The sequence below is a fragment of the Triticum aestivum genome, chromosome 4A (assembly GCF_018294505.1).
Source record: "Triticum aestivum cultivar Chinese Spring chromosome 4A, IWGSC CS RefSeq v2.1, whole genome shotgun sequence".
Lineage (NCBI taxonomy): Eukaryota > Viridiplantae > Streptophyta > Magnoliopsida > Poales > Poaceae > Triticum > Triticum aestivum.
Window position 1 is genome coordinate 514,134,305 of NC_057803.1, and position 25,891 is coordinate 514,160,195.

The following is a 25,891-nucleotide window of genomic DNA, read 5'->3' on the forward strand; positions in this document are numbered from 1 at the left end:
CAGAATGGGGAAATGGGAGTAACTGAACACAAGTCGTGTGTTGCCCCAGGCCGTTATTGCAACTCCCCGTGAAGGAGCTGCTTCAGGCGCCAGTTTGTAAAAACACTTGTAACCGGTGAAGGAGCTGCTTCAGGCGCCAGTTTGTAAAAACACCTGTAACCCGCGCCTGAAGCGCCAGACGCTAAATAGGATTTCCCTAACAATTTTGCTGCAAAATTGAATGCACGATGTTGCCTGGATAAGAATTTCCAAAATAAATTACCTAGGGGTTACCAGGGTACAAGGCTACAACCTACACTCCCACAGATAAGGGCTGTCAAAAACAAAAAACAAAACAGCTACGTTTGGTTTGTTAACATATACTGTATGTTACAACTGCTGGAGCACTCATCACAGATACAATGAGTTAGCAAACATGATGCCACGGCGTAAGCTCTCACTCGCCGATCCAAACTTGTTCTCAAGGTTGACCTCCCCAACAGCTTCAGCAGCGGCTTTTAGCTGGCAAATAAATTAAGTCAGTTGGTTCGACAAAGGAAAACAAAGCAAGCTTATTTTCCTGACTATTTCCAGAACTTTGTAATATAAAAGTAGTGTTGGGCATGCAGAAAAGGGCAAAGAAGAAAATCGATGCCAATCACAACTTCTATATATGGAGATAAACATAAATAGATAACATTTCTTACATATCTTAGCTACAGTCCAACTTGTTCATCATATTCTGTCATGTCACAGTTGAGAATAAATGTTGACAGTTTATGGACATTTCACTAGAAGGACATGTCACACTTGTATTCACATGCACATTGATCTAATGGATCAATCAAAGGCAGATTTTTTTATTCGCATGCACTTTAAGTCAAATGGGATAATCAAAGACAGACACTCTCATTATCCAAGTGGTTTTAGTACTAGTGCCCGGAACCAACAGGTGGTTTACCTGATTCAGAAATTCATCCAGCCTCCTAACTAGCCGTATGATGCTTCCTTCAAAAATGTCAGTCATTTCTGTCACCTCTCCGAATGTGGCGCCCTGTGAGGAAAATGTTTCAGGACTCTACACATAATATAACTACAAAAACTGCAGCAGCAGTACAGATGCAGAGTATGATTGCATCAGATGTCGAGATTATGCATGATAAGAATCAATGTCACAATTGGAAATAAGATATCTTAATGCCTGGAGAATTTCCAAAAAGAAAAAATGGAACACAAGATCTATAGTTTAATGAACTGCATAGTCTGACCAACCTTTGACCAGCAGTATATGACGTCCATCAGGTAGGGTTTACAAGTTGATTCAACATATTCCTCAACATTGATGTCCAATTTGCATTCCCGTTGTACCTAAAACAAGAGTGAGAAATCAGAGTTCCCAATCAAGCACAGGGACTAGGGAGATGGGTGGCGATATAGTGATGATACAAGTATACAACAAGTATGCACCTCAGCTATTTTTCTTGCAGCCTCCTGGAGCTGCATCATTGGTTTAGAAAGCTCATTTCTCAGGCGTATTTGCTCACTTGACTTCTCACACGGAACAAAGCAGCTAACAACGGAAGCAACTTGATGATGATCAAGATCATTAAATGTACCTAGTCACATAAACATATTAATGCAATACTGAATATAAAGTAAGCAAAAACTGAACCCAGAGTCATATTAAACAGGTACCATTAAACATAAGCTCAGTGATAAGCAGCTCATCCCCAGTGTCTATCAAACAGGCAGCACGCCCCTTTAACTGGAGAACACCATCCGCATCAATATGACCCAGCATCTTCAGAACACGAGACCGGTTTTTCAGTTCATCCCTAAATTTTTGTAGCTGAATGGAGGAGAATGTGAGAACACATTTAGCTGTTTAACAAGGATCAACCATGCAAACATTCAACCAACCTGTGAATCCCGCATCTTTGACTTTAGTTGCTGAATTTCATGATTCAGTTCAGCTTTTCTTTGGTACCATGACAGTTGCTGCTCACTTTGATCAGACTGACACAAAAATAGCAAAAAAAAAAATAAGTGCATCAAGTAAAAACAGGACTGGGCATTTCTTAATTGAAAGGTGACGATAAGGCATACCTTATGAAGTGGGTGAGAACATAGTTTCTGCTCAAGATCCTCAAGTTTATGAACCAGGTCAACTAATTCAGGTTCTTCAATACCCATGTCCTGTTAATTATACCAGAATGTCAAAAAATGACACCATAATTCAAAATTATCGCTTTAGGATGACAGGTGATATATTTTTAGGAAAGAATGACGGAGAAACTTCTTTTTTTGCGGGCTATAGCATTTGTTTTCCCCATCTGTATAACATGCATGGACGATGTACTGAGGAAAAACAGATATGATATATCTCATCTGGAGAGCTGTGCTAATGTGCATCTAAATCCTGACAAGATAAATTTGACTTCCTTTTTTTGGAACTTTCAGCCTCTAAACAAAAATGGTACTTCTAGTGCAAAATTAACAACGAGCTGAAAAGATTATGTAAGAAGAATTTTCACCGTAATTGGATGTAGCTTTGGAAGCCCTTGGGGGTAACGCTTTCCTAGTTCTTGAACTGCAAAAAGTATGTTTTGTCTTGCTTCAGGTGGTCGCAGATCAGATGGAATGCTGATTCTAATGCTGCTTAGACCACATACTAAAGGTAATGGTACAGGCACCTGCAAAAATCTCAACATTGGTCAAAAGTAAATTTTGGGCCATCGCTAAATGAGAATAATAAAATGATAGTCTAGCGAACTGAAGATAAACGACCACAATAAAATCCTTTGTCACGATCTTCAACTCACCACATGCATTTCTCCCTTCTCCCCAGGGCGAGGTGGGCATGGCTTCGAATGCAATCCGCTCTCACTCGAACTAGAAGAACAATGAAGCAAGGTATCCACTATATAGTTATTATTGCGGGATGCACTTAATGCAGGGGGGAGACTACTAGATGTTGAAGGTTTCTTTACAACATTTACAACCACACCCCATCCCCAGTCTGTTGAACCATCCCTCACCTTAACCTGCCATGATGCAAATTACTCAGTGAAATGAAATCTGTGTAAATTTTACAGAATCCACATCATAAGCGGCGATAACTGATGAAAATGTACATCTCATCCTCAAGCAAGAACAGAACCTAGGAGAAATAGTTACGTACCAGCCTTCCAGGAACCAAATATAACAAAGCTCTCTCTGGTCTAATCATCTCAGACATGATTTTCTTCTCAAGTTCAGATATATCAAGCCCCAATTTGTGATATTCAGCAAGATCATTCTGTACAAGTAGAGGTGATACATTGTTAGTCAAACAGAAGCGCAATAATGTATATTACAACCGAAATAGCATACCTCTCCCGAAGAGCCCAGCAAGCTAGCTTCATTTTCCAACCTTGTAATCTTCTGAACCACTTCAGGTAATGCCTGAAAAGCAAGGGAAGCTAATCTTTGGCATTCAAAAGGATATGTCATGAGAGGTATCTTTAAGGTTGATACAGACCTTTTCATACTGAAACTGGTGGAATGAATTCCGGATCACATGTTCAGCAGTAAATTGGCCCTCCGCGCGACTCAGCAAATTCAGAATGGTGTAGTAGCTCAGTCGGAAAGTACTGATGAGAGGTGCTGGTTTACCTAACACCATGTCCTTGATAACACTCATTTCCATCTGAAAAGTTAAATTATGTTAATACCAAAGGCCAAATGTCAAACTAAAGGAAGCACGTGAAAACAAAACAAAAGCTTTAGTGTATATATGTTGCATAAGAATCACAGCATACAAAATAGATCTTGAAAAGCAATTCAAGCATGAATATGTAACAAAACAAGTGTCTTGCAGGACAGCTTCAATAGCACAAAATGAATGTTAACACAACTACTAAGAATTCAGAGCAAATTAATTTTGCATAACAAGTATTGCAAGCTAAGTAAAGCTTGATATGAGAAGTAAATTCAAGCATGAACATAGAACAGTCTGTTGGGAGGACGACTTCAACAGAACAAAAAAATTCAACACAACTACTCAGGTGAGAACTAAGAACAGAGCATGTATCTTTCAAATGCAAAGTTCAATAGTCTAAAAAAATAAGCTCATAATGACTTCCGATTACATGCCACTGCATACCATAAATAACTAATAAAAACAGTTAAGTTTAAAAATCAAACTGGTAAACATCTACCAAAATCAGAACCATGACTACAAGTGAAATAGCAATGATTTGCGTTAGACAAAAATAAGGCAGTAATAAGTTATCACATTTCATTATCATAATCAACGCAGAAAGACAACTGCAAAATCTGGATGGAGGGTGCATTTGATCAAATTATTGTACTAGAAAGATATACTAATTCCGTGCATGATCATCACCACCATCATCATCAACAACAACAACAAAGCCTTTTGTCCCAAACAAGTTGGGGTAGGCTAGAGGTGAAACCCATAAGATCTCGCAGCCAACTCATGGTTCCATGCATGATCATCATGCTATATTAGTTGGAACAGAAGATTACACAGCCTTACCTTTTCATCTATCATTATAACACAAATGCCACGTTCATCCTTCCCACGCCGACCGGCTCTTCCACTCATCTAGAAAGAAAATACAAAATTATTGTGAGAAGGGCTCGTATATTCTATTCGACCTACTAACTCTACATATATATGCCTGACTTCACTTCATGTACATAAGATTTACCTGTATATATTCTCCAGAACCAATAAAACGGTTACTATCACCATCCCATTTTTTGACAGATGTAAAGACAACTGTTTTTGCAGGCATGTTCAGTCCCATGGCAAACTGAAGAATAACAATCATGAGTTAATCAAATGCTGCTACTAAAGAGTGAAAATAATTCAGAAAGTATAAAACAATAGTAATCTGATTTTCTCTAGTTCAAAAACCAAAATAGAAGTTCCTTTGAGGAGTACAATTCCAGATTATGCAGTCAATGGATAAAATAAGTTTAGCTCAAGTGGGATAATCAGGTTAAAGCGCACACCGTCTCAGTAGCAAAGAGAGCTTTCACAAGACCTTCTTGGAAGAGCAATTCCACCAGCTCCTTAATTATTGGAAGCAGTCCAGAATGGTGTACTGCAATACCTCGTTTAAGAAGAGGCAACATCAACTCTATAGCAGGTAAACCTCTATCTTCCTCGCTTAAACAGAAAATAGCACTACGGAAAACCTGTTCAATGCTATCCTTTTCTTCTTCAGTGTTGAAATCAAGTTTTGACATCGACATCGCATGGTGCTCACATTCCCTTCTACTAAAGCTGAAAATAATGACTGGTTGAAACTTGCGCTCCATAATCATCTGCAAATTAGCAATCATCGAAATTAAGCAGGGATATTGACTGGAGGAAACTAAACCAAACTATAAAACATCAACAGCTAAACAGTGAATATCATCAAGTGAAACACGAACTGTTCCCTAGTTTTAAAAGCCAGCAGGTGGTAAACTACAAAAATATGCATGCTTGTACAAGAAAGCATAAACCATCTATTATTTGTAAATTCAGAATGCACAATAAGGCCAGAATTTATCTTGCACTGAAGTATGTCAGTGGCTGCCTACCTTGACAATTCTGTATATGTCAGAAGTTCCAGAAGCATTCCCGCCTTTTGCAATTCGACCACTGGCTTTAGGCCCACCATTCTTCTTCCCATCTAGTTGACTAGGTTGCTTCGCAAATGTGTCTTGCAGCTTCAGAAAATTATCCTCCCTGAACTGACCATTTTCATCTACTACGAGGTAGAGACCAGACCCACCTATTGGGAACACGTAGTGCTGTAACGGTGTCGGCCTGAAGTCTGTGTACACCACATGACAAGGCTGCTTGTGCAGATTGCATATCCACTCAGCAAACTCAGTTGCATTCGACATGGTGGCAGAAAGAAAGACCATCTTGATGGCAGGTGGAAGGAAAACTATACTCTCTTCCCACACAACGCCTCTCTCCCGGTCCTTCATGTAGTGGATCTCATCAAATATAACCCAACCAACTTCCTTGATCACCTCAGAACCCCTATAGAGCATTGCCCTCAGGATTTCCGTCGTCATGACCAGGCAAGTAGCATTTGGCTGAAGCGTGACATCACCAGTCATCAAACCAACATCAGAAAACTCCTGACTAAGCTCACGGTACTTCTGATTGCTCAGAGCCTTCAGTGGAGAGGTATATATAACCCTCTGCTTGTCTCTAAACGACATTGCAATGGCGTACTCAGCAATGGCTGTCTTCCCCGCAGAGGTGTGAGCTGAGACCAAGACAGATTCGTTCCTCTCCAAGCAGGCGACCGAGACAGTCTGGAAGGGGTCGAGCTGAAACGGGTATGTCTTGGCCATGTTCCCATTAAACACAGGGTTTGAAAGGGTCCCATGTACGGCCTCGTCCTTAGACAAATCGTAGCCATTGGGGGCAGCAACCTCATGGATGCACGACCGGGCGAGGTTCTGACGCTTGGCAGCCGAGCCAGGCAGCGACTGCTGTCCATTCATAACAGCGGCAGCGGAACTGTCCTCGGAATCCAGCTCGGGTGCTTTGCGCTTGCTGGTATTTTCCACCTCTTCCATTTTTTCGATAGGATCTACCTATCACATTAGAAACATGAGCCAATTGCAGCGATAGAATATCATAGACCTTACTTGCATTGCATGCCTAAAAATAAAAGAAGACATTACTTGCAGACACGAATGGGCAGGAGCAGCAGAGCTTGACTGGAATTACAGCTTAACATATCAAGGAAGTTGTGGATTTGGCAAAAGATGGCCAACTTGCAACATTCCAACACCACAGTACCAGTTAAAACGAGGCTAAAACCCTAAGCCGGAAACGGAGCATCCCAAAAGCTTCGTAATACACTTCCCGCAATCACTTGCAGCAATTCCCACCACACAAAATCAATATACTCCAATTTAAAGAACTACCAGAGAAAAATGCTACAAAAGCGAAACGAATCGATCCGAGCAAGCTACATAACGTGGGGAATGGGGTTCAATTAAACCTTGGAACCTCAGGAACCTTAGAATCAGCATCATCCCAAAACCCTAGTGGAAAAACTGCAGAAAGGGGCCCCATAAGTCTTTTCCCCTTTCCTCGTGCTCGTGTTCTCGTGCGTGGAAACAGCTCGGCCTGGGAATGGTTTGGGCGGGAAACGGGTCCTACGCTCTTGGCACCTCCGCTGCCGTCGCAACGAGCACCGAATCGAGGCCCGGAACACGCATCGGAAGAACGTGCCCGCGAGGAGCTGGAGCAATAGACAGATCTCGGCGAGGGCTTACCTCTCTCACACTCTCTTGACGGCGAGGAAGGAGCAGCGCGGCGGGGAGGCGGCGCCAGATGAGCGGAGCTGGAGGAGGCAGGCAACCCCTCTCGCTCGCCTTCTGATGACGGGGAACGTGGTCGGGCAGCGCTCCGGCTGGTGGCAGGCAACCCCTCTCGCTCGCCCTTCGCTCGTCCGAATCCGTCGCAGAATCGCCGAGGGGCACCGAGAATGGGTTCGGACCGAAAGTACCAGCCCAAACCAAGCAGATCCAGTGCAGTTTTTGGCCACACCATCGCGGGGGCTACGAGGGTGTTTGTTTTCATGAACTTATTGGTCTAGGATTTAAATAAGTTCCATCTAAATTAAAGATGAGGGACTTATAGGAACTTAAAGTGGGTATTTGAGACTTATGAAATAAGACTTTCAAGAAGGAACTTATAGAGACTTATAGTTATAATATGGTTTTATAGAGACTTATAAGTCTCAGGAACCGAACATGTAGGAACTTTTTATGGACTTGGGACTTATAAGTTGAGACTAAAAAAAATCCTAAGACTTATAAACCAAACAGGGCCTATATCTCGCTTGTTGCGAGATTCCCGCCTAGTCTCTCGCTCTCCCTGGAGCGGTTTTGAGAAGGTTCTAAGGACCGTTTTTACAACCTCTCATGTAAAAAAAAATCTTCCTCTCTTTTATATGTGTTTTTATCGGTTTTCATTGTTTATTTTTCTCCTTTCCTTTTTCTTATATAAATGCATGTTGTACATTTTTTTATACATCATGTAACATTTTTTTGACACACGTTGAACATTTTCTAAGTACATGATGGACATTACTTCAAATAGATGTTTATTTTTCCTAATAAATGTTAAATATTTTTAAATACACAGTGAACACTTTTTGAGTGGTATGGAATATATTTTATATTATACAAACATTCTTTTTGAAAGTTATGAATATACTTTTGGAACATGTGAACATTTTTAAATGTTATGTATATTTTTTGGATGGTATAAACATTTTTTAACTTACGTGAAAATCTTTTATATTGTATAAACATTTTTAATTTCCATGGAATTTTTTCATAAATGTGTGAATGTTTAATTTTAAATGTTACGAAAAGTAATTAATAGTATGAAACATTTTTTTAAAATTATATTAACATTTTTTATTATTTTATATTAAAAACATCATGAAAATTTTCTGAAACGCGTGAATATTTTTTTAAATGTCATGAACTTTTTTTAACTGTACAAACCTCTTTAAAAAAATTCTACGAAAACTTTACACCGCATTAACATCTTTTAAATTTGCAGTGAATATTTAAAACAAAATATAAATCTTAATTTTTGAAGTATATGTATTTTAAATGTTTTGAGATATAAACAAAAATTAATGTATATGTGTATCCACATGGGTACGTGTATGACCTCATGTGCGTGCGTGGTTATGACTTGGAAATAATTATTGGGGTCATGGTCCACCCCAAATAGGCTAGGCCTATTAGAGGGCAGCCCCTCAAATAAGTATAGGCCCCATGAACTGCCCCTTACCACCTTGCCTCACCCTACAAGTGAAGGGTGCGGCTAGGGTGGGAGAAGGGGCCCCAGCTCCTTTGGCCACCGCCCTTATGGGAGGGAGCCTCTCGTCCAAGTCGGCAACCCTCCCACAAGTCGGCCTCCTTCCCTCCCATCTATATATACTCATGGGGGCATCCCCTATTAAACACACAAGTTCCCGCGAAGTTCAGGCGCCCCCACTCCTTCTTGTTCTCCATAATAACTCTCCTCAAAGGGATGCTCCTCCCTCTACTTCTTCTCAGGCATCGTGAAGCTCTGGATGGCAAATTGCTTCCATCAAAGGTGTCGTACATGTGCAATCCACAGAGGGGGCGTATGTTCGGTTCTAGTTCGAGGGATCGGTTCGTGGGACTTCAAGAACAAAATCTTCACCAACTCTTCTTCCGCTGCAACTTGTTGTTAGTAAAGATCTAATAACTTTGTATGCACATTTTCATAGTGATCTTGTTTAGATTCGTAGGCTTTTTTATTTTCTATTATGATTCCTAACAGTGACATCATGAGCGATCTATGAGTAGATGTGCAGGTTACGATCTAGTACATAGTTTTTTGTGTGGATATTGCACAATAATTTATAGTAGTAGATGAAACCTGTTGTGGTAGATATGATCTATTATTTAAGGAAAGTTTTGTGCGGGCAAAAGATAAGATCTATTGTGGTAGATGCAATCTTTTTCTCAATGTTCTTGCTTGCTTCCCTTGAATTTGCGTCTTTTCTATTCTTGGCGGCATGGTGGGGTTTTGCTACAAAGTTCTGGCTGTCACTGGTACACGTTGGTGCTATACAAACAGTTTTTAACCCCTTTTCGCAACAGCGTTTGGAACCATCATCAAGTGAGTGACTGCGATAGGGGGGTCCTTCCCACACGACTCAGGAACCGTCGGGGATATGCTCTCCTGGCACACACGCTCGGCAAAATGAGGTCGTGTGCGACTGACGAGCGCTCAAATACGGTTATGCGTACAGTAGTGCTAAAAAAATACAATTATATAGGTGAAATCGTTTCCAGTCGTAAGTACATCCCACACAGTCGGTCCCCGCTAAACGTTTCCATTCGTATGTACATTCCACATAGTCGATCCAAGAAATTTGTTTCCATTAGTATGTACATCGCACATGTTCTTCTATGACCAAATGTTTGTGATGCGCCCAACATCACAAACAATCCATAATTTTGAAGCGTGTATGATAAGGTGACTATCGCAAACATTTAATAAGGAAGAATTGTGTGCGATGTTGTTGTTAATTGCACATGTTTTTCTTGGCTGATTGTGTGTGTAGTGGAGATTGATCGCACACGTAGTGGATCCTAGAAACGTGTCTGATCTCTGCGTCTATCGCGGACGTTTCGCTTTAGCAAACAGTGTGCAGTGTAATTCCTAATTAATCCCTAATTTAAAAATCACATGTTTTGAATTTGAAAGTAGGCAATCACTTATTTCATATCCAACCATTTTTATTACAAATATAGGTTCAACCACAAATGCATAATTCAATGCACAGGTACATATATCAAAGAACTACAGAAGCACCAAATAAAGAATGATGAACCACAGTTGTACTAAAAGACTGTAAAAAGAGAGGCGAAAGACATTCTGGTTACTGGAGAAGGTGAAGCGGAATGCCCATATTGTGCCCTCCTCCATGCGTAATGCGCGCACGACTCTAGGCCAACCTCTTGTGATGGTTGCCCGTCCATCCTTCACTGTCTTCATTACGACTTCTCGGTGCTCATTGTAGTCTGGATGAAATACTTTAACCTTCATTGCATGTCCACCAGTCATGTACTTTGCGAGGTAATCTTGAGTGAACTGTTTCGGGAACCACTGCGAATGAAAAAGATTCAGACATTGTTATCTAACAAGTCATTATGGGAAGTAAAAAGAGAAGACTGCAGAGTTTGTAGTTACCATCCTACAGCTCATTGTTGTGTTGGATAGAGCATAAACAAATAATTTTCTTGCCACCATTCATACTTTTTTGCTAATAATCCTTATCAGTTCCCTCACTTGATGCTTGTTCATGAATATCTTATTGCCCCATACGCAAAAAGGATCGATGCGTGGATCCTTGCCAAGGGTATATGTACCTACAAGCAACAAGTCAATATTAGAAACTAACAAGTGTCCGGGCCTGGATCTATATGCACTACATTATGAAACGACAGGGGGAGTACAAGCCGAGGGATGAAGCTGAAGGAAATATGCCCTAGAGGCAATAATAAAGTTATTATTTATTTTCTTATTTCATGATAAATGTTTATTATTCATGCTAGAATTGTATTAACCGGAAACATAATACATGTGTGAATACATAGACAAACATAGTGTCACTAGTATGCCTCTACTTGACTAGCTCGTTGAATCAATGATGGTTATGTTTCCTAACCGTAGACATGAGTTGTCATTTGATTAACGGGATCACATCATTAGAGAATGATGTGATTGACTTGGCCCATCCATTAGCTTAGCATGATGATCGTTTAGTTTGTTGCTATTGCTTTCTTCATGACTTATACATGTTCCTGTGACTATGAGATTATGCAACTCCCGTTTACCGAAGGAACACTTTGTGTGCTACCAAATGTCACAATGTAACTGGGTGATTATAAAGGTGCTCTACAGGTGTCTCCGAAGGTACTTGTTGAGTTGGCGTATTTCGAGATTAGGATTTGTCACTCCGATTGTCGGAGAGGTATCTCTGGACCCACTCGGTAATGCACATCACTATAAGCCTTGCAAGCATTGTAACTAATGAGTTAGTTGCAGGATGATGTATTACAGAATGAGTAAAGAGACTTGCCGGTAACGAGATTGTACTAGGTATTGAGATACCGACGATCGAATCTCGGGCAAGTAACATACCGATGACAAAGGGAACAACGTATGTTGTTATGCGGTTTGACCGATAAAGATCTTCGTAGAATATGTAGAAACCAATATGAGCATCCAGGTTCCGCTATTGGTTATTGACCGGAGACATGTCTCGGTCATGTCTACATAGTTCTCGAACCCGTAGGGTCTGCACGCTTAAAGTTTCAGTGACGATTTGTATTATGACTTATGTGATTTGATGTACCAAAGGTAGTTCGGAGTCCCAGATGAGATTGGGGACATGACGAGGAGTCTCGAAATGGTCGAGACGTAAAGATCGATATATTGGACGACTATATTCGGACATCGGAAAGGTTCTGAGTGATTCGGGTATTTTTCGGAATACCGGGGAGTTATGGGAATACAGGGAAGTAGTATTGGGCCTTAATGGGGCTTAGTGGGAAGGAGAGGCAGCAGCCAGGAGGTGGTACGCGCCCCTCCCAAGCCCATTCTGAATTGGACAAGGGGTTTGGGGCGCGGCCCCCCTCTCCCTTTCTCTCCACTCCCCTCCTTCCCCCCTTCTCCTAGTTGGACTAGGAAAGGAGGAAACCCACTCCTTTTTTTGCGGGGTGGAATATGGTGGAGGGGGGCACTGCACACGGCTGGGAGAGATCAACAGATCAACTTGTGCTAGGAGTACGAATCCTACTCCCTTGGCGCGCCCCTCCTAGGGCCGGCCTCCTCCTCCCTTGCTCCTTTATATACGGGGGCAGGGGCACCCCAAGACACACAAGTTGATATGTTGATCTCTCCCAGCCATGTGCGGTGCCCCCCTCCACCATATTCCACCTCGATCATATCATAGCGGTGCTTAGGCGAAGCCCTGTGTCGGTAGCAACATCATCACTGTCATCACGCCGTCGTGCTGACGGAACTCACCCGTGAAGCTCTGCTGGATCGGAGTTCGCTGGACGTCATCGAGCTGAATGTGTGCTAAACTCGGAGGTGCCGTGCGTTTGGTACTTGGATCGGCCGGATCGTGAAGACGTACGACTACATCAACCGCGGTGTGCTAACGCTTCCGCTTTCGGTCTACGAGGATACATGGACAACACTCTCCCCTCTCGTTGCTATGCATCACCATGATCCTGTGTGTGCGTAGGATTTTTTTTTTGAAATTACCACGTTCCCCAACAGTGGCATCAGAGCCTGGTTTTATGCGTTGATGTTATATGCACGAGTAGAACACAAGTGAGTTGTGGGTGATACAAGTCATACTTCTTACCAGCATGTCATACTTTGGTTCGGCGGTATTGTTGGATGAAGCGGCCCGGACCGACATTACGCGTACGCTTATGCGGGACTGGTTCTACCGACGTGCTTTGCACACAGGTGGCTGGCGGGTGTCAGTTTCTCCAACTTTAGTTGAACCGAGTGTGGCTACGCCTGTCGGCGTTCTGGGAACGGTGGTCCCCAGACTTGCCTGCCTGCGGCCTGCGGCGTGGCTCAAGTAGGGGCCCAGCAAGGCCCATCTTCATCGACTCAAGTTCAAGACCCTCGCGAGGGGCCAAGCCTCGCGGGGCGGACGACCAGAAGCTTTCTCAAAGGCAGCCTCTTCAGGAAGGCTCGCGAGGAGGTGGAGAGATCAAGGCAGGGGTACCTCGCGAGGAACCCGTGATGCAAGCCATGATGATCGAGACCAGGCGGGTGCCAGGCGGGCGCCGGCCTGCGCAGTGTCCTTGTTTCCTCTTTGGTGCAAAGGGGGCAAGCACAAACAAAGACATCAAGCAAAGGTTATCATTCCGGTGCAACGATACCAAGACCAGCAGAGCGGCAGGACGGAGGTCACCGTGGAGCCCAAGACGGCGTCATCGCCAGTACTTTTGGCAGCCGAAGACCACCTTTGGTCAGGATAACTTGTACCAGATGTTCCCCTTCAAAATGGCCAATTGTTGGCGCCCTTCCCGCTCATTATTTGGGGAGAGGCCCAGGGCCCCTATAAATAGAGCTAGCCACCACGGAGTAGAAGGGCGAGAAATCTGGTAGAGCCCTAGCAGAGAGAGAGAGAGAGAGGCGACTGAACTCACCCTAGCAGTTCATCGCACTAGCTCAAGAACACCTCTCGCGAGGATGTTCTTCCTTTGTACTGTTCATCATCAGCCCCTGAGGCAATCCACCACACCACACACTGGAGTAGGGTATTACACCACAACGGTGGCCCGAACCAGTATAAACCTTGTGTCCCTTGTGTTGTTCATTGTTTCCAGCTTAGATCACGCAAGGAGATTGGACGTAGATCGGTAGGGGAGAGATCTCCGCGCGCACCCCAGTGTTCGAACCTCAAGGGTCTGCCGGAACCCGAAATCCGACATTTGGCGCGCCAGGTAGGGGTGCGCCAGAATCTTTCTTCCGCTGTTCACGTGTGATCTTCCATCGTGTCCATGGCTGATGCTCGTCGGGCTCGCAACGAGCGCCGGGCTGCTCTCGCCACTCGCGTCGCCCAAACGGCGCCCGTCGGCGGTCACCCTCATCGTTCCCCGTCGCCTGCCGCCAACGCCGCCACCGGTCTGGCAGGGAACGAGCAGCAGGCTCCATCGATACGGCGGGAGGGCCGCACCGCCACACCGTCGCCAACTCTAGCCGCTTCGTCGTCCCACGCCCGTCGCGCCCCCGCAGATGCACACGCCGCGCTGCTCCTGGCAAGAGAGCTCCTGCACTACCGCCCCGTCGACGACCTCTACGAGGACTGGCTCGCCTGCATCACCGAGCTCGTCAGCGCAGCAGGGGGCTCCCCCTTGCCGTCCTTCTCACTGCCTCGCCCTCCATTCCGTGCGGGAGGCAAAGATCAGGAGGTGCCTCCACCACCTCCTCCCCAAGAAGGTGCCCTGGCTCCAAGGCGCGCAACCCCAGGGCGAGACCCTCCGCGTCCGGCGCCTGCGCAGCAAGAAAGGAGCTGCCAAGAGATCCCTCGTCCCCAAGAAGGTGCTCGCGCGCTCTCAGCACCGGCGCGCCAAGATCACGTCCCTGCACCTTCATGCCAAGACCCCGCCCTGATTCAAGCGGCGGTGCGCGACAATCCCCAAGAGCAAGGTCAGTACCATCAAAGGGCACCGGTGGCCACAGCCGGCTGCCGCGCCCTCATCCCCGAGCTACGCGGCGTCGCATGGTCAGGAAAGTTCAAGCCTGACCTGCCCCCTCGCTACGATGGCACGGCGGACCCCGCGGAGTTCCTGCAGCTCTACGAGCTGTGCATCGAAGCCGCCAACGGAGACGAAAGGGTCAATGCGAACTGGTTTCCCATGGCGCTCAAGGACGGGGCCTGCACCTGGCTCCTGAACCTGGCCCCTGGCACGATCTCCTCATGGGACGAGATGCGCACCCGCTTCATCGCCAACTTCAAGGGCACTCGCGACCAGCCCCCGGCCGTGAGCGATCTGCGCCGCATCAAGCAGCAGCAAGGGGAAACCCTGCAGAAATACATCCAGTGCTTCAACAACGCTCGCCTCAAGATCCCCAAGGTGACTAAAGAAGCCATCATCTCGGCCTTCTCCAATGGCGTGCGTGACATCAAGATGAAGGAGGAGCTAGCAATCCACGAAGACCTGTGCACATCCCTGGAGCTGTTCAACTTGGCGACCAAGTGCGCCAGAGCTGAGGAAGGGCGCCTTTCCCTCATCGAACTCCCGGCTGCCGACCCATAAGAGAAGAAACCGAAGGCCAAGGACGTGAAGCGCATGGGGGCTGCCGTGCTTGCAGCAGAGCCAGACACCAAGCGAGGCAGGGATCAGCCCGAGTCATCCAAGGGCAGCCAGTACTGCGTGTACCACGACCTCCATACCCACAACACCAACGAATGTCAAGAGCTCAGGGCCGTGAGAGATAGACGTGTCGGCCGACGCCCCGAGTGCAATGACAGGGGCTATGGCCGAGGAGGAGGAAGAGGTGGCGAACGATGGGAAGACCGTGGCCCTCGCCAAGGGTGGCGTGACCGAGCTCGCGAGGATCGCTGGCAGGACCAGCCTCGCGAGGGAGGTTGGAGAGATCAGCCTCGTGAGGATCGCCTGCACGGTAACGCAGGCCTTCCTCCTCTGCCATCACCACCAAGAAGGAACGAAGACCAACATTAAGACGAGGGGGCTGGGGGCTTCCAGGAGCCGCGCACGATCGCTTGCATCTTGGGTGGCGCGTAGGCCCCAGCCTCACATCGCGTCTTCAAGTAGTTTGCTCACGAGGTAAATGCAGTCCTCCCCAAGCTTGAGGCCACGCGCCCACTCAGGTGGTCTGCGTGCGCCATCACGTTCAGCTTAGCGGATCAGCTCAAGTGCGCGGCAACGGCCGAGGTCCTTCCGATGCTTTGCTCCCCGGTCATCAGCAACGTGCAGGTCACCAGGACCCTCATTGACGGCGGAGCAGGACTTAGAGTCATGTCCGTCAAGACGTTCGACAATCTCCAAGTGCCGTACGATCAGCTTCAGCCAACCAAGCCCTTCTCAGGAGTCACTAATGGTTCCACTGTTCCGATAGGGCAGGTTCGCCTTCCAGTCACCTTCGGGCAGCACAACAACTACCGCACCGAGCTCATCGACTTCGACGTCGCCCACATCCGTCTGTCGTACAACGCCATCCTCGGGTACCCAACCCTGGCCAAGTTCATGGCAATAACTCACCATGGATACAATGTCCTCAAGATGCCAGGAAGCGGTGGAGTCATCACCGTGCCCTGTGAGGAAAGGGACGCAGTGTGTTCACTTGAGCGCGCGTTTCAAGCCGCAGCAATCAAAGACCCAGACCACAGGAACGGAAAACTTCTCGAGGTGACCCTTAAGAAGAAGAAGGTTTCACCTGGCCCAAGCCACAAGGAGGCGGGCACCTCCGGAGGCATTGCGTCAGGATTGGCGCCCGATCAGGGAGCACCACCCTCTCTCGCATAGGAAGGCGCGCCCAGCGCCCTCCTCAGGCAGGGCTCGAGGGCTCTTTCCTGGAGAGCCACCAACCTTGCCAAGGTCAAGAGGGAGGCGCTCAGGCACCACTTGGAGGGGTGCTTCCAGGCATGTTTCCCTCAGGAAGGTACAAGGCACGGAAGTCCGAACCCATAGGAGTTCATCTCAAGAAACACCCAGGAGCTGCAGGAGTCAAGAGTCATGTGCGGCAACCGCCGCTTACCCACCGTGGCCCCACATCCAGGCAAGGATGGTGGGCTGCGCATCTGCATCGACGTGCCAGGGCTCAACCGAGCCGCGTATCAGGAGCGCCTCTGGCCTTCGCACGTGGGGCGTTGCGAAGGTCCACCCCATAGCTACGTTCCCATGCCTTTCGGCCTGCCGAACGCAGTCACCGCTCATCAACGCCTGCTGAGGAGCATTCTGGAGGCTCAGGAAGTCAGGCATCATGCGGTCCTGGCGGAGATGGAGATGGCCCTCGGAGACCCACCTGCGCCTCCGGAGCCTCCCGAGCCTCCTGGGCCTGGGGGCTCGTGAGGGTCGACGTCATCATCGCGCCGCGCCCACTTCTTCAACATCACTTCATCTTCAACGGCACCAGGTGACATCTTTCTAAGTTCTGTTTTAGCTGGGAGCGCCCACAGGGCCACATCATTCCCAGGTCGCGTGGGTCCGTCCCTGCGACATGTATCCGTTTTGCTTATGCTCTTTACTCACCTTGTTGGGGGCGCCCACCGGGCTGCATCACCCCCGAGCTGCTCGGGCATGGCCCAGCGGCGTTTGCTTTTCTCGCATCTGCTTAAAATGAATTTTCTCTTTCGCGCTCAATTATCACCTGGTGCTTATCGCGGACTTCCCCGCTTTCATGCAAAGTGCTTGCAAGTTAAAAGGGGGGTACCTGAGCATCGCGACTCATGGGCTCCTACTGGCTCTCCAGCCCTCACCCCCTGGCCTTAACCCACGGCATCGCGACCTGTCATACCAGCGGCGGCTGAGCTAGCTCGAGGGCCGGGATCTGAGGACGTAGAGCATTTGCATTCTAACCACCCTGCAGGAACACACCATTGATAAAGGCCCAGAGCCAGGCGCAACCCGCCTCGAGGTAGGGCCTCGTGAGTCCCGCGCTGGCTCATGAGTGCCCAGATACACCTCTCCTAGCCCTGTCGTGCCGACCACATGTCAGGGCGGGGCTGTACATGCCCCGGGGGCTCCTCCCGGAGGGGAGCCCCCTCCCACATACCAGTGGAAGCACCATGCTCCGTGCTGTCTGACGACGCTGCCGAGGAGCGGCTATGCACATACACATACGGAAGCGCTATGCTCCGTGCTGGTGATAAACAACTGAGGGCGGCCTCCGGCTGTACCAACCTCAGGGAGCCCAGAGCTCAGTGTCCGACATCATCGCAACGCCTCCCCTCGGGAGTGCCGTGCGAGGGGGCTGGACACGGGGGCTACACCCGGGCCCCGCCCGAGCGCACGCCACCCAGCCAGGTCCCTCGGACCTGGTCGTCACGCGCCCCTCCCCAAGCGGAGCCAAAGTATGGAAACCCGTTTGAACGTCAAGGGGGACTCCTAAGCATCGTGACTCAGGAGCCTAACTTGCTCCGTAGCCCCTCACTCCTTAGTCCCGTCCTGGTTTCCAGTCGGGGCTAACGTTGGGTGAGGTACGCGCGGGGCCGGGCCCTGCCGACGCAGAACGACCAATCCACTCCTTACTCCACCCTTTCCTACTTGTTGCTTGCGCGTCAAGGGGGACTCTTGAGCATCGCGACTCAGGAGCCTAACTTGCCATGTAGCCCCTCACTCCTTGGCCCCATCCTGGTTTCCGGTCGGGGCTAATGTTGGGTGAGGTATGCGCAGGGCCGGGCCCTGCCGACGTAGAGCGTGAGCAAGTAGGGGAGAAAAATGCAAATTTCAGGAAATTCAAAGCAAATATTACAAGCCATAGATTGTTTTATGACACCAAACACAAGTTTAAACACCTCCGCGAGGCATGGTGCATGTTGCAGGAATAAAAACAGGAAAGAAGCTCGCGAGGACCTAACCCAGCAGCGCCTCAGCTGCCACCGCTCGGGCCAGGCGCTTCATCGAGGAACTACACCAAACTCAAGAGATAAGTCATGCCCTTGCAAGAGTTGTACCAACGCAGCGCAAAACCCTCGCCCAGTGCGGCTCTATCACGGTGATGTTGCCTTCCTTTCTCGCTTAGCGAGGGCTGCTTGAGCGCTAAAGGGGACCTCCTGAGCATCGCGACTCGGGGGCTCTTACCGGACCTCGGGCCGCTCACCTCCTGGCCTTGACCACGGCATCGCGACCTGGCATACCAGCGACGGCTGAAGCCTGCCTGGGGACTGGGACCTGTCAGCGTAGAGCGCCAAGTCCTCGTGAGGATAGAAAGGGGGAGCTGAGCCATGACAGAACAAGCACCTCGCATTGATTCATATTAAGGATATAATGTTCACAAAAGACATGGCAGGCACCTTACATACCCCCATGAGGTGTTGCTTCGATTCCTCACAGGGAACAAAAGTACTAATCCTAAGGAACGCTAATCGCCTGCGCCTCAGCAGGGGGCGCCATCATCAACAGTGGGCCGCCCAACGTCAGCGCCAACTCCATCCAGATCAGTGGCGTCGGCGGCTGGACACAGCTGCCCCGCTCCGAGCACGGAGCGAGCTCGGGGGCTCGTAGCTGTTGTCGCTCGTCTCTGGAGTTGCGAGGAGCTCAGGGGAGCCGCTGGATTCCCCAGCTCCTCCGCTGCCGCCTGAGGAGCCGCTGGAGGACCGATGGGCGGGCCAGGTCCTCGCCAGTTCGTCGTCCCTGCCGCTCTCCTTGGGGCAGCACTCGAGCCGGCGTCCTTCAGCATCGAATACCTTGAAGAACATCAGGGAGGCGCCGTCGTATTCAAGATGAATTACGAGGGTGCCTACCGTCCGGCAGACCCGGGCGATTTCACCCCAGCCCCAGGTCATGAAGACCTTGCCCGGAGTGACGACCGCGACCTCCGCTCCGGTCGCAAGGGTGCCGCAGTCAGCGTGCTGCAGCCAGAGCTCCAGAGCCCCGCTCGGCGGTATCTCGAAGGCGAAGGAAGGGGGAGGCGGATCCAAGAGCTTGGAGGCATGGCGACGTGGAGCACGAGCTCGCGAGAGGAGCGCTCGGCATGGACTCCAGGGGGAACAACGTGCACCACCGTGACTGGCCGACGTCGACGGCGGCACCGCCGATGTCGCTCGACGTCTTCTCCCCCAGGACCTATGACGCGGGCGTGCAAGGGTAGCGGAAACCCAGGCGGCGGCCGCTCGTACCAGGGCCTCGGTGCCTCCTGCTGAGCACCCTCATCTTGTTGGCGGAGGGCCAACCACTTCTTCGGCGGAAGTGGGTCAAGACCCTCTCGGGGGCCTTTCCCTTCTCTTCTGCAGAGAACCGGCGGATTGGTGCCATTGGCGTAAGGAGGAGCAAGAACAAAGAAGAAGAAGAAGAAGAAGAGCAGCAAGAAGGGATGGACTGAAGGAGCTCACCCGGCCCCGTACTTATAGCCAGAGGAGGCCAACCGTCGAGCACCATGATCGCAGGTAATCATGACCGTTTTCTCTGCATGTAGGGACTTGTCAAGTCGTGCGGTCTCTGAGGCATCGTGGGGAAGCGCATACGCCCACGTCCAATCAGTCGCCACGCGGCGCCCAAGGCCGCATGCTGTTGGGGCCCACGGCGCTTCGCGCTTGCCCCTTCGCTCCTCTGCTAGGCCAAGCCCGGGCGCGCCTTGGGCCCGAGGGCTACCGTTGGCATTCTGGGAACGGGGGACCCCAGACTTGCTTGCCTACGGCGTGGCTCAAGTGGGGGCCCAGCACGGCCCATCTTCATCGACTCAAGCTCAAGACCCTCGCGAGGGGCCAAGCCTCGCGAGGCGGACGACCGGAAGCTTCCTCAAAGGCAGCCTCTTCAGGAAGGCTCGCGAGGAGGTGGAGAGATCAAGGCAGGGGTACCTCGCGAGGAACCCGTGACGCAAGCCATGACGATCGAGACCAGGCGGGTGCCAGGCGGGCGCTGGCCTGCGCAGTGTCCTTGTTTCCTCTTTGGTGCAAAGGGGGCAAGCATAGACAAAGGCATCAAGCGAAGGTTACCATTCCGGTGCAACGAGACCAAGACCAGCAGAGCGGTAGGACAGAGGTCACCGTGGAGCCCAAGACGGCGTCATCGCCAGTACTTTTGGCAGCCGAAGACCACCTTTGGTCAGGATAACTTGTACCAGATGTTCCCCTTCAAAATGGCCAATTGTTGGCGCCCTTCCTGCTCATTATTTGGGGAGAGGCCCAGGGCCCCTATAAATAGAGCTAGGCACCACGGAGTAGAAGGGCCAGAAATCTGGTAGAGCCCTAGCAGAGAGAGAGAGAGGCGACTGAACTCATCCTAGTAGTTCATCGCACTAGCTCAAGAACACCTCTCGCGAGGCTGTTCTTCCTTTGCACTGTTCATCATCAACCCCTGAGGCAATCCACCACACCACACACTGAAGTAGGGTATTACACCACAATGGTGGCCCGAACCAGTATAAACCTCGTGTCTCTTGTGTTGTTCGTTGTTTCCAGCTTAGATCACGCGAGGAGATTGGACGTAGATCGGTAGGGGAGAGATCTCCGCGCGCACCCCAGTGTTCGAACCTCAAGGGTCTGCCGGAACCCGAAATCCGACAACGCCCCGTCCTTGAGAAGGTTAAAATAGCACTAACTTGATGAACTATCATTGTGGTTTTGATGCGTAGGTAAGAACGGTTCTTGCTAAGCCCGTAGCAGCCACATAAAACTTGCAACAACAAAGTAGAGGACGTCTAACTTGTTTTTGCAGGGCATGTTGTGATGTGATATGGTCAAGACGTGATGAGATATAAATTGTTGTATGAGATGATCATGTTTTGTTGAAGTTATCGACAACTGGCAGAAACCTTATGGTTGTCTCTTTATTGCATAAGATGCAAGTGCCAAATAATTGTTTTACTTTATCGCTATGCGATAGCAATAGTTGCAAGAACAATAGTTGGCGAGACGACCATGTGACGACACATTGACATAGATCAAGATGATGGAGATCATGGTGTCATGCCGGTGACGATGGAGATCATGACGATGCTTTGGAGATGGAGATCAAAGGCACAAGATGATGATGGCCATATCATGTCACATATTTTGATTGCATGTGATGTTTATCTTTTGTGCATCTTATTTTGCTTTGGTTGACGGTAGCATTATAAGATAATCTCTCACTAAATTTCAAGATAAAAAGTGTTCTCCCTGAGTATGCACCGTTGCCAAAGTTCGTCGTGCCCAGACACCATATGATGATCGGGTGTGATAAGCTCTACGTCCATCTACAACGGGTGCAAGCCAGTTTTGCACACGCAGAATACTTGGGTTAAACTTGACAAGCCTAGCATATGCAGATATGGCCTCGGAACACTGAGACCGAAAGTTCGAGCGTGAATCATATAGTAGATATATGATCAACATAGCGATGTTCACCATTAAAAACTACTCCATTTCACGTGATCATCGGTTATGGTTTAGTTGATATGGATCACGTGATCACTTAGATGATTAGAGGGATGTCTATCTAAGTGGGAGTTCTTAAGTAATTTTATTAATTGAACTTTAATTTATCATGAACTTAGTCCTGATAGTATTAGCATATCTATGTTGTAGATCAATAGCTCACGTTTAGCTCCCCTGTTTTATTTTTTGATATGTTCCTAGAGAAAACTAAGTTGAAAGATGTTAGTAGCAATGATGCGGATTGGATCCGTGATCTGAGGATTATCCTCATTGCTGCACAAAAGAATTATGTCCTTGATGCATCGCTAGGTGACAGACCTATTGCAGGAGCAGATGCAGACATCATGAACATTTGGCTAGCTCAATATGATGACTACTTAATAGTTTAGTGCACCATGCTTAACAACTTAGAATCGAGACTTCAAAGACGTTTTGAATGTCATGGATCATATGAGATGTTCCAGGAGTTGAAGTTAATATTTCAAGCAAATATCCAAGTTGAGAGATATGAAGTCTCCAACAAGTTCTATAGCTGAAAGATTGAGGAGAATAGCTCAAGCAGTGAGCATGTGTTCAGATTGTCTGGGTACTACAATCGCTTAAATTAAGTGGGAGTTAATCTTCCAGATAAAATAGTGATTGACAGAATTCTCTAGTCACAATCACCAAGTTAGTAGAACTTCGTGATGAACTATAGTATGCAAGGGATGACAAAAACGATTCCCGAGCTTTTCATGATGATGAAATCGATGAAGGTAGAAATCCAAAAAGAGCATCAAGTGTTGATGATTAACAAGACCACTAGTTTCAAGAAAAGGGCAAAGGGAAAGAAAGGGAACTTCAAGAAGAACGACAAGCAAGTTGCTGCTCAAGTGAAGAAGCCCAAGTCTGGACCTAAACCTGAGACTAAGTGCTTCTACTGCAAAGGGACTGGTCACTGGAAGCGGAATTGCCCCAAGTATTTGGTGGATAAGAAGGATGGCAAAGTGAACAATGCTATATTTGATATACATGTTATTGATGTGTACTTTACTAGTGTTTATAGCAACCCCTCGGTATTTGATACTGGTTCAGTTTCTAAGAGTAGTAACTCGAAATCGGAGTTGCAGAATGAACAGAGACTAGTTAAGGGTGAAGTGGCGATGTGTGTTGGAAGTGGTTCCAAGATTGATATGATCATCATCACACACTCCCTATACTTTCGAGATTAATGTTGAACCTAAATAAGTGTTATTTGGTGTTTGCGTTGAGCATGAATATGATTTGATCATGTTTATTGCAATACGGTTATTCATTTAAGTTAGAGAATAATTGTTATTCTGTTTACAGGAATAAAACCTTCTATGGTTATACACCCAATGAAATTGGTTTGTTGGATCTCGATCGTAGTGATACACATATTCACAATATTGAAGCCAAAAGATGCAGTTAATAATGATAGTGCAACTTATTTGTGGCACTGCCGTTTGGGTCATATTGGTATAAAGCGCATGAAGAAACTCCATGTTGATGGGCTTTTGGAATCACTTGATTATAAATCATGTTGATGCTTGCGAACCATGCCTCATGGGCAAGATGACTAAGACTCCGTTCTCCGGAACAATGGAGCGAGCAACTGACTTATTGGAAATAATACATGCTGATGTATGCAGTCCGATGAGTGTTGAGGCTCGCGGTGGGTATCATTATTTTTTGACCTTCACAGATGATTTGAGCAGATATGGTAATATCTACTTGATGAAACATAAGTCTGAAACATTTGAAAAGTTCAAAGAACTTCAGAGTGAAGTGGAAAATCATCGTGACAAGAAAATAAAGTTTCTACGATCTGACCGTAGAGACAAATATTTGAGTTACGAGTTTGGTCTTCAATTAAAACAATGTGGAATAGTTTCACAAAATCATGCCACCTGGAACACCACATCATAATGGTGTGTCCGAACGTCATAACTGTACTATTATTGGATATAGTGCAATCTATGATGTTTCTTGCCGATTAACCACTATAGTTTTGGGGTTATACATTAGAGACAGCTGCATTCACATTAAAAAGGGCACCATCTAAATCCGTTGAGATGACACCGTATGAACTGTGGTTTGGCAAGAAACCAAAGTTGTCGTTTCTTAAAGTTTGGGGTTGCGATGATTATAAGAAAAGGTTTCATCCTAATAAGTTCAAACCCAAATCGGAGAAATGTGTCTTCATAGGATACCCAAAGGAGATAGTTGGGTACACCTTTTATCACAGATCTGAAGGCAAGACATTCGTTGCTGAGAATGGATCCTTTCTAGAGAAGGAGTTTCTCTCGAAAGAAGTGAGTGGGAGGAAAGTAGAACTTGATGAGGTAACTGTACCTGCTCCCTTATTGGAAAGTAGATCATCACACAAATCTATTTCTCTGACTCCTACACCAATTAGTGAGGAAGCTAATGATGATGATCATGTAACTTCAGATCAAGTTACTACCGAACCTCGTAGGTCAACCAGAGTGAGATCCGCACCAGAGTGGTACGGTAATCCTGTTCTAGTGGTCATGTTAATTGACCATGATGAACCTATGAACTATGAGGAAGCGATGATGAGCCCAGATTCCGCAAAATGGCTGAAGGCCATGAAATCTGAGATTGGATCCATGTATGAGAACAAAGTATGGACTTTGATTGACTTCCCCAATAATAGGTGAGTCATTAAGAATAAATGGATCTTCAAGAGGAAGACGGACACTGATTGTAGTGTTACTATCTACAAAGCTCGAATTGTCGCAAAGTGTTTTCGACAAGTTCAAGGTGTTGAATATGATGTGATTTTCTCACTCATATCGATGTTTAAAAGTCTGTCCAAATCATGTTAGCAGTTGCCACATTTTATGAAATCTGGCAAATGGATGTCAAAACTGTATTCCTTCAAGGATTTCTTAAAAAGAAGAGTTGTATATGATGCAACCATAAGGTTTTGTCGACCCTAAAGGTGCTAACAAAGTGAGCAAGCTCCAGCGATCCATCTATGGACTGGTGCTAGCATCTCAGAGTTGGAATATATGTTTTGATAAAGTGATCAAAGTATATGGTTTTATACAGACTTGCGGTGAAACCTGTATTTACAAGAAAGTGAGTGGGAGCACTACAACATTTCTGATAAGTATATGTGTATGATATATTGTTGATCAGAAATAATGTAGAATTTTCTGGAAAGCATAAAGGAGTTTTTGGAAGGAGTTTTTCAAAGAAAGACCTTGATGAAGCTGCTTACAGATTGAGCATCAAGATCTATAGAGATAGATCAAGACGCTTGATAAGTTATTTCAATGAGTACATACCTTGACAAGATTTTGAAGTAGTTCAAAATGGAACAGTCAAAGAAAGGAGTTCTTGCCTATGTTGCAAGGTGTGAAGTTGAGTAAAGACTCAAAACCCAACCACAACAGAAAATAGAAAGAGAATGATAAGTCATTCCCTATGCCTCAGTCATAGGTTCTATAAAGTATGCTATGCTATTTACCAGTCCTATTGTATACCTTAGCATCTTTCTGGCAAGGGAGTAAACTAGTGATCTAGGAGTAGATCACTGGACAACGGTCAAAATTATCCTTAGAGGACTAAGGAAATGTTTCTTGGTTATGGAAGTGATAAAAGAGTTCGTCGTAAAGAGTTACGTCGATTCAAGCTTTTTACATCAATCTAGATGACTCTAAGTCTCAATTTGGATACATATTGAAAGTGGGAGCAATTAGCTAGAGTAGCTCAGT

The 25,891-nt window shown here is 47.1% G+C and overlaps 1 protein-coding gene across 2 annotated transcripts; it reads right to left on the reverse strand.

Annotated features, from left to right (window-relative positions):
- Positions 1–230: 230 nt before the first annotated feature.
- LOC123086655 (DExH-box ATP-dependent RNA helicase DExH10) lies at positions 231–7,561 on the reverse strand. Of its 2 annotated transcripts, none has more exons than XM_044508434.1 (17): positions 7,285–7,561; positions 5,578–6,590; positions 5,002–5,316; positions 4,695–4,799; positions 4,520–4,588; positions 3,500–3,667; positions 3,352–3,423; positions 3,161–3,277; positions 2,802–3,023; positions 2,514–2,672; positions 2,086–2,175; positions 1,900–1,995; positions 1,675–1,828; positions 1,447–1,595; positions 1,252–1,347; positions 941–1,033; positions 231–501 (listed from the first exon to the last, which is right to left on the reverse strand). In XM_044508434.1, exons 1-17 carry the CDS (start codon positions 7,559–7,561, stop codon positions 391–393), a joined length of 3,306 nt encoding a protein of 1,101 aa, XP_044364369.1. In that variant the 3' UTR covers positions 231–390. The 2 variants fall into 2 exon arrangements, with proteins under 2 accessions (XP_044364369.1, XP_044364370.1); XM_044508435.1 differs by having other exon boundaries at positions 5,578–6,594.
- Between the last annotated feature and the right edge of the window lie 18,330 nt (positions 7,562–25,891).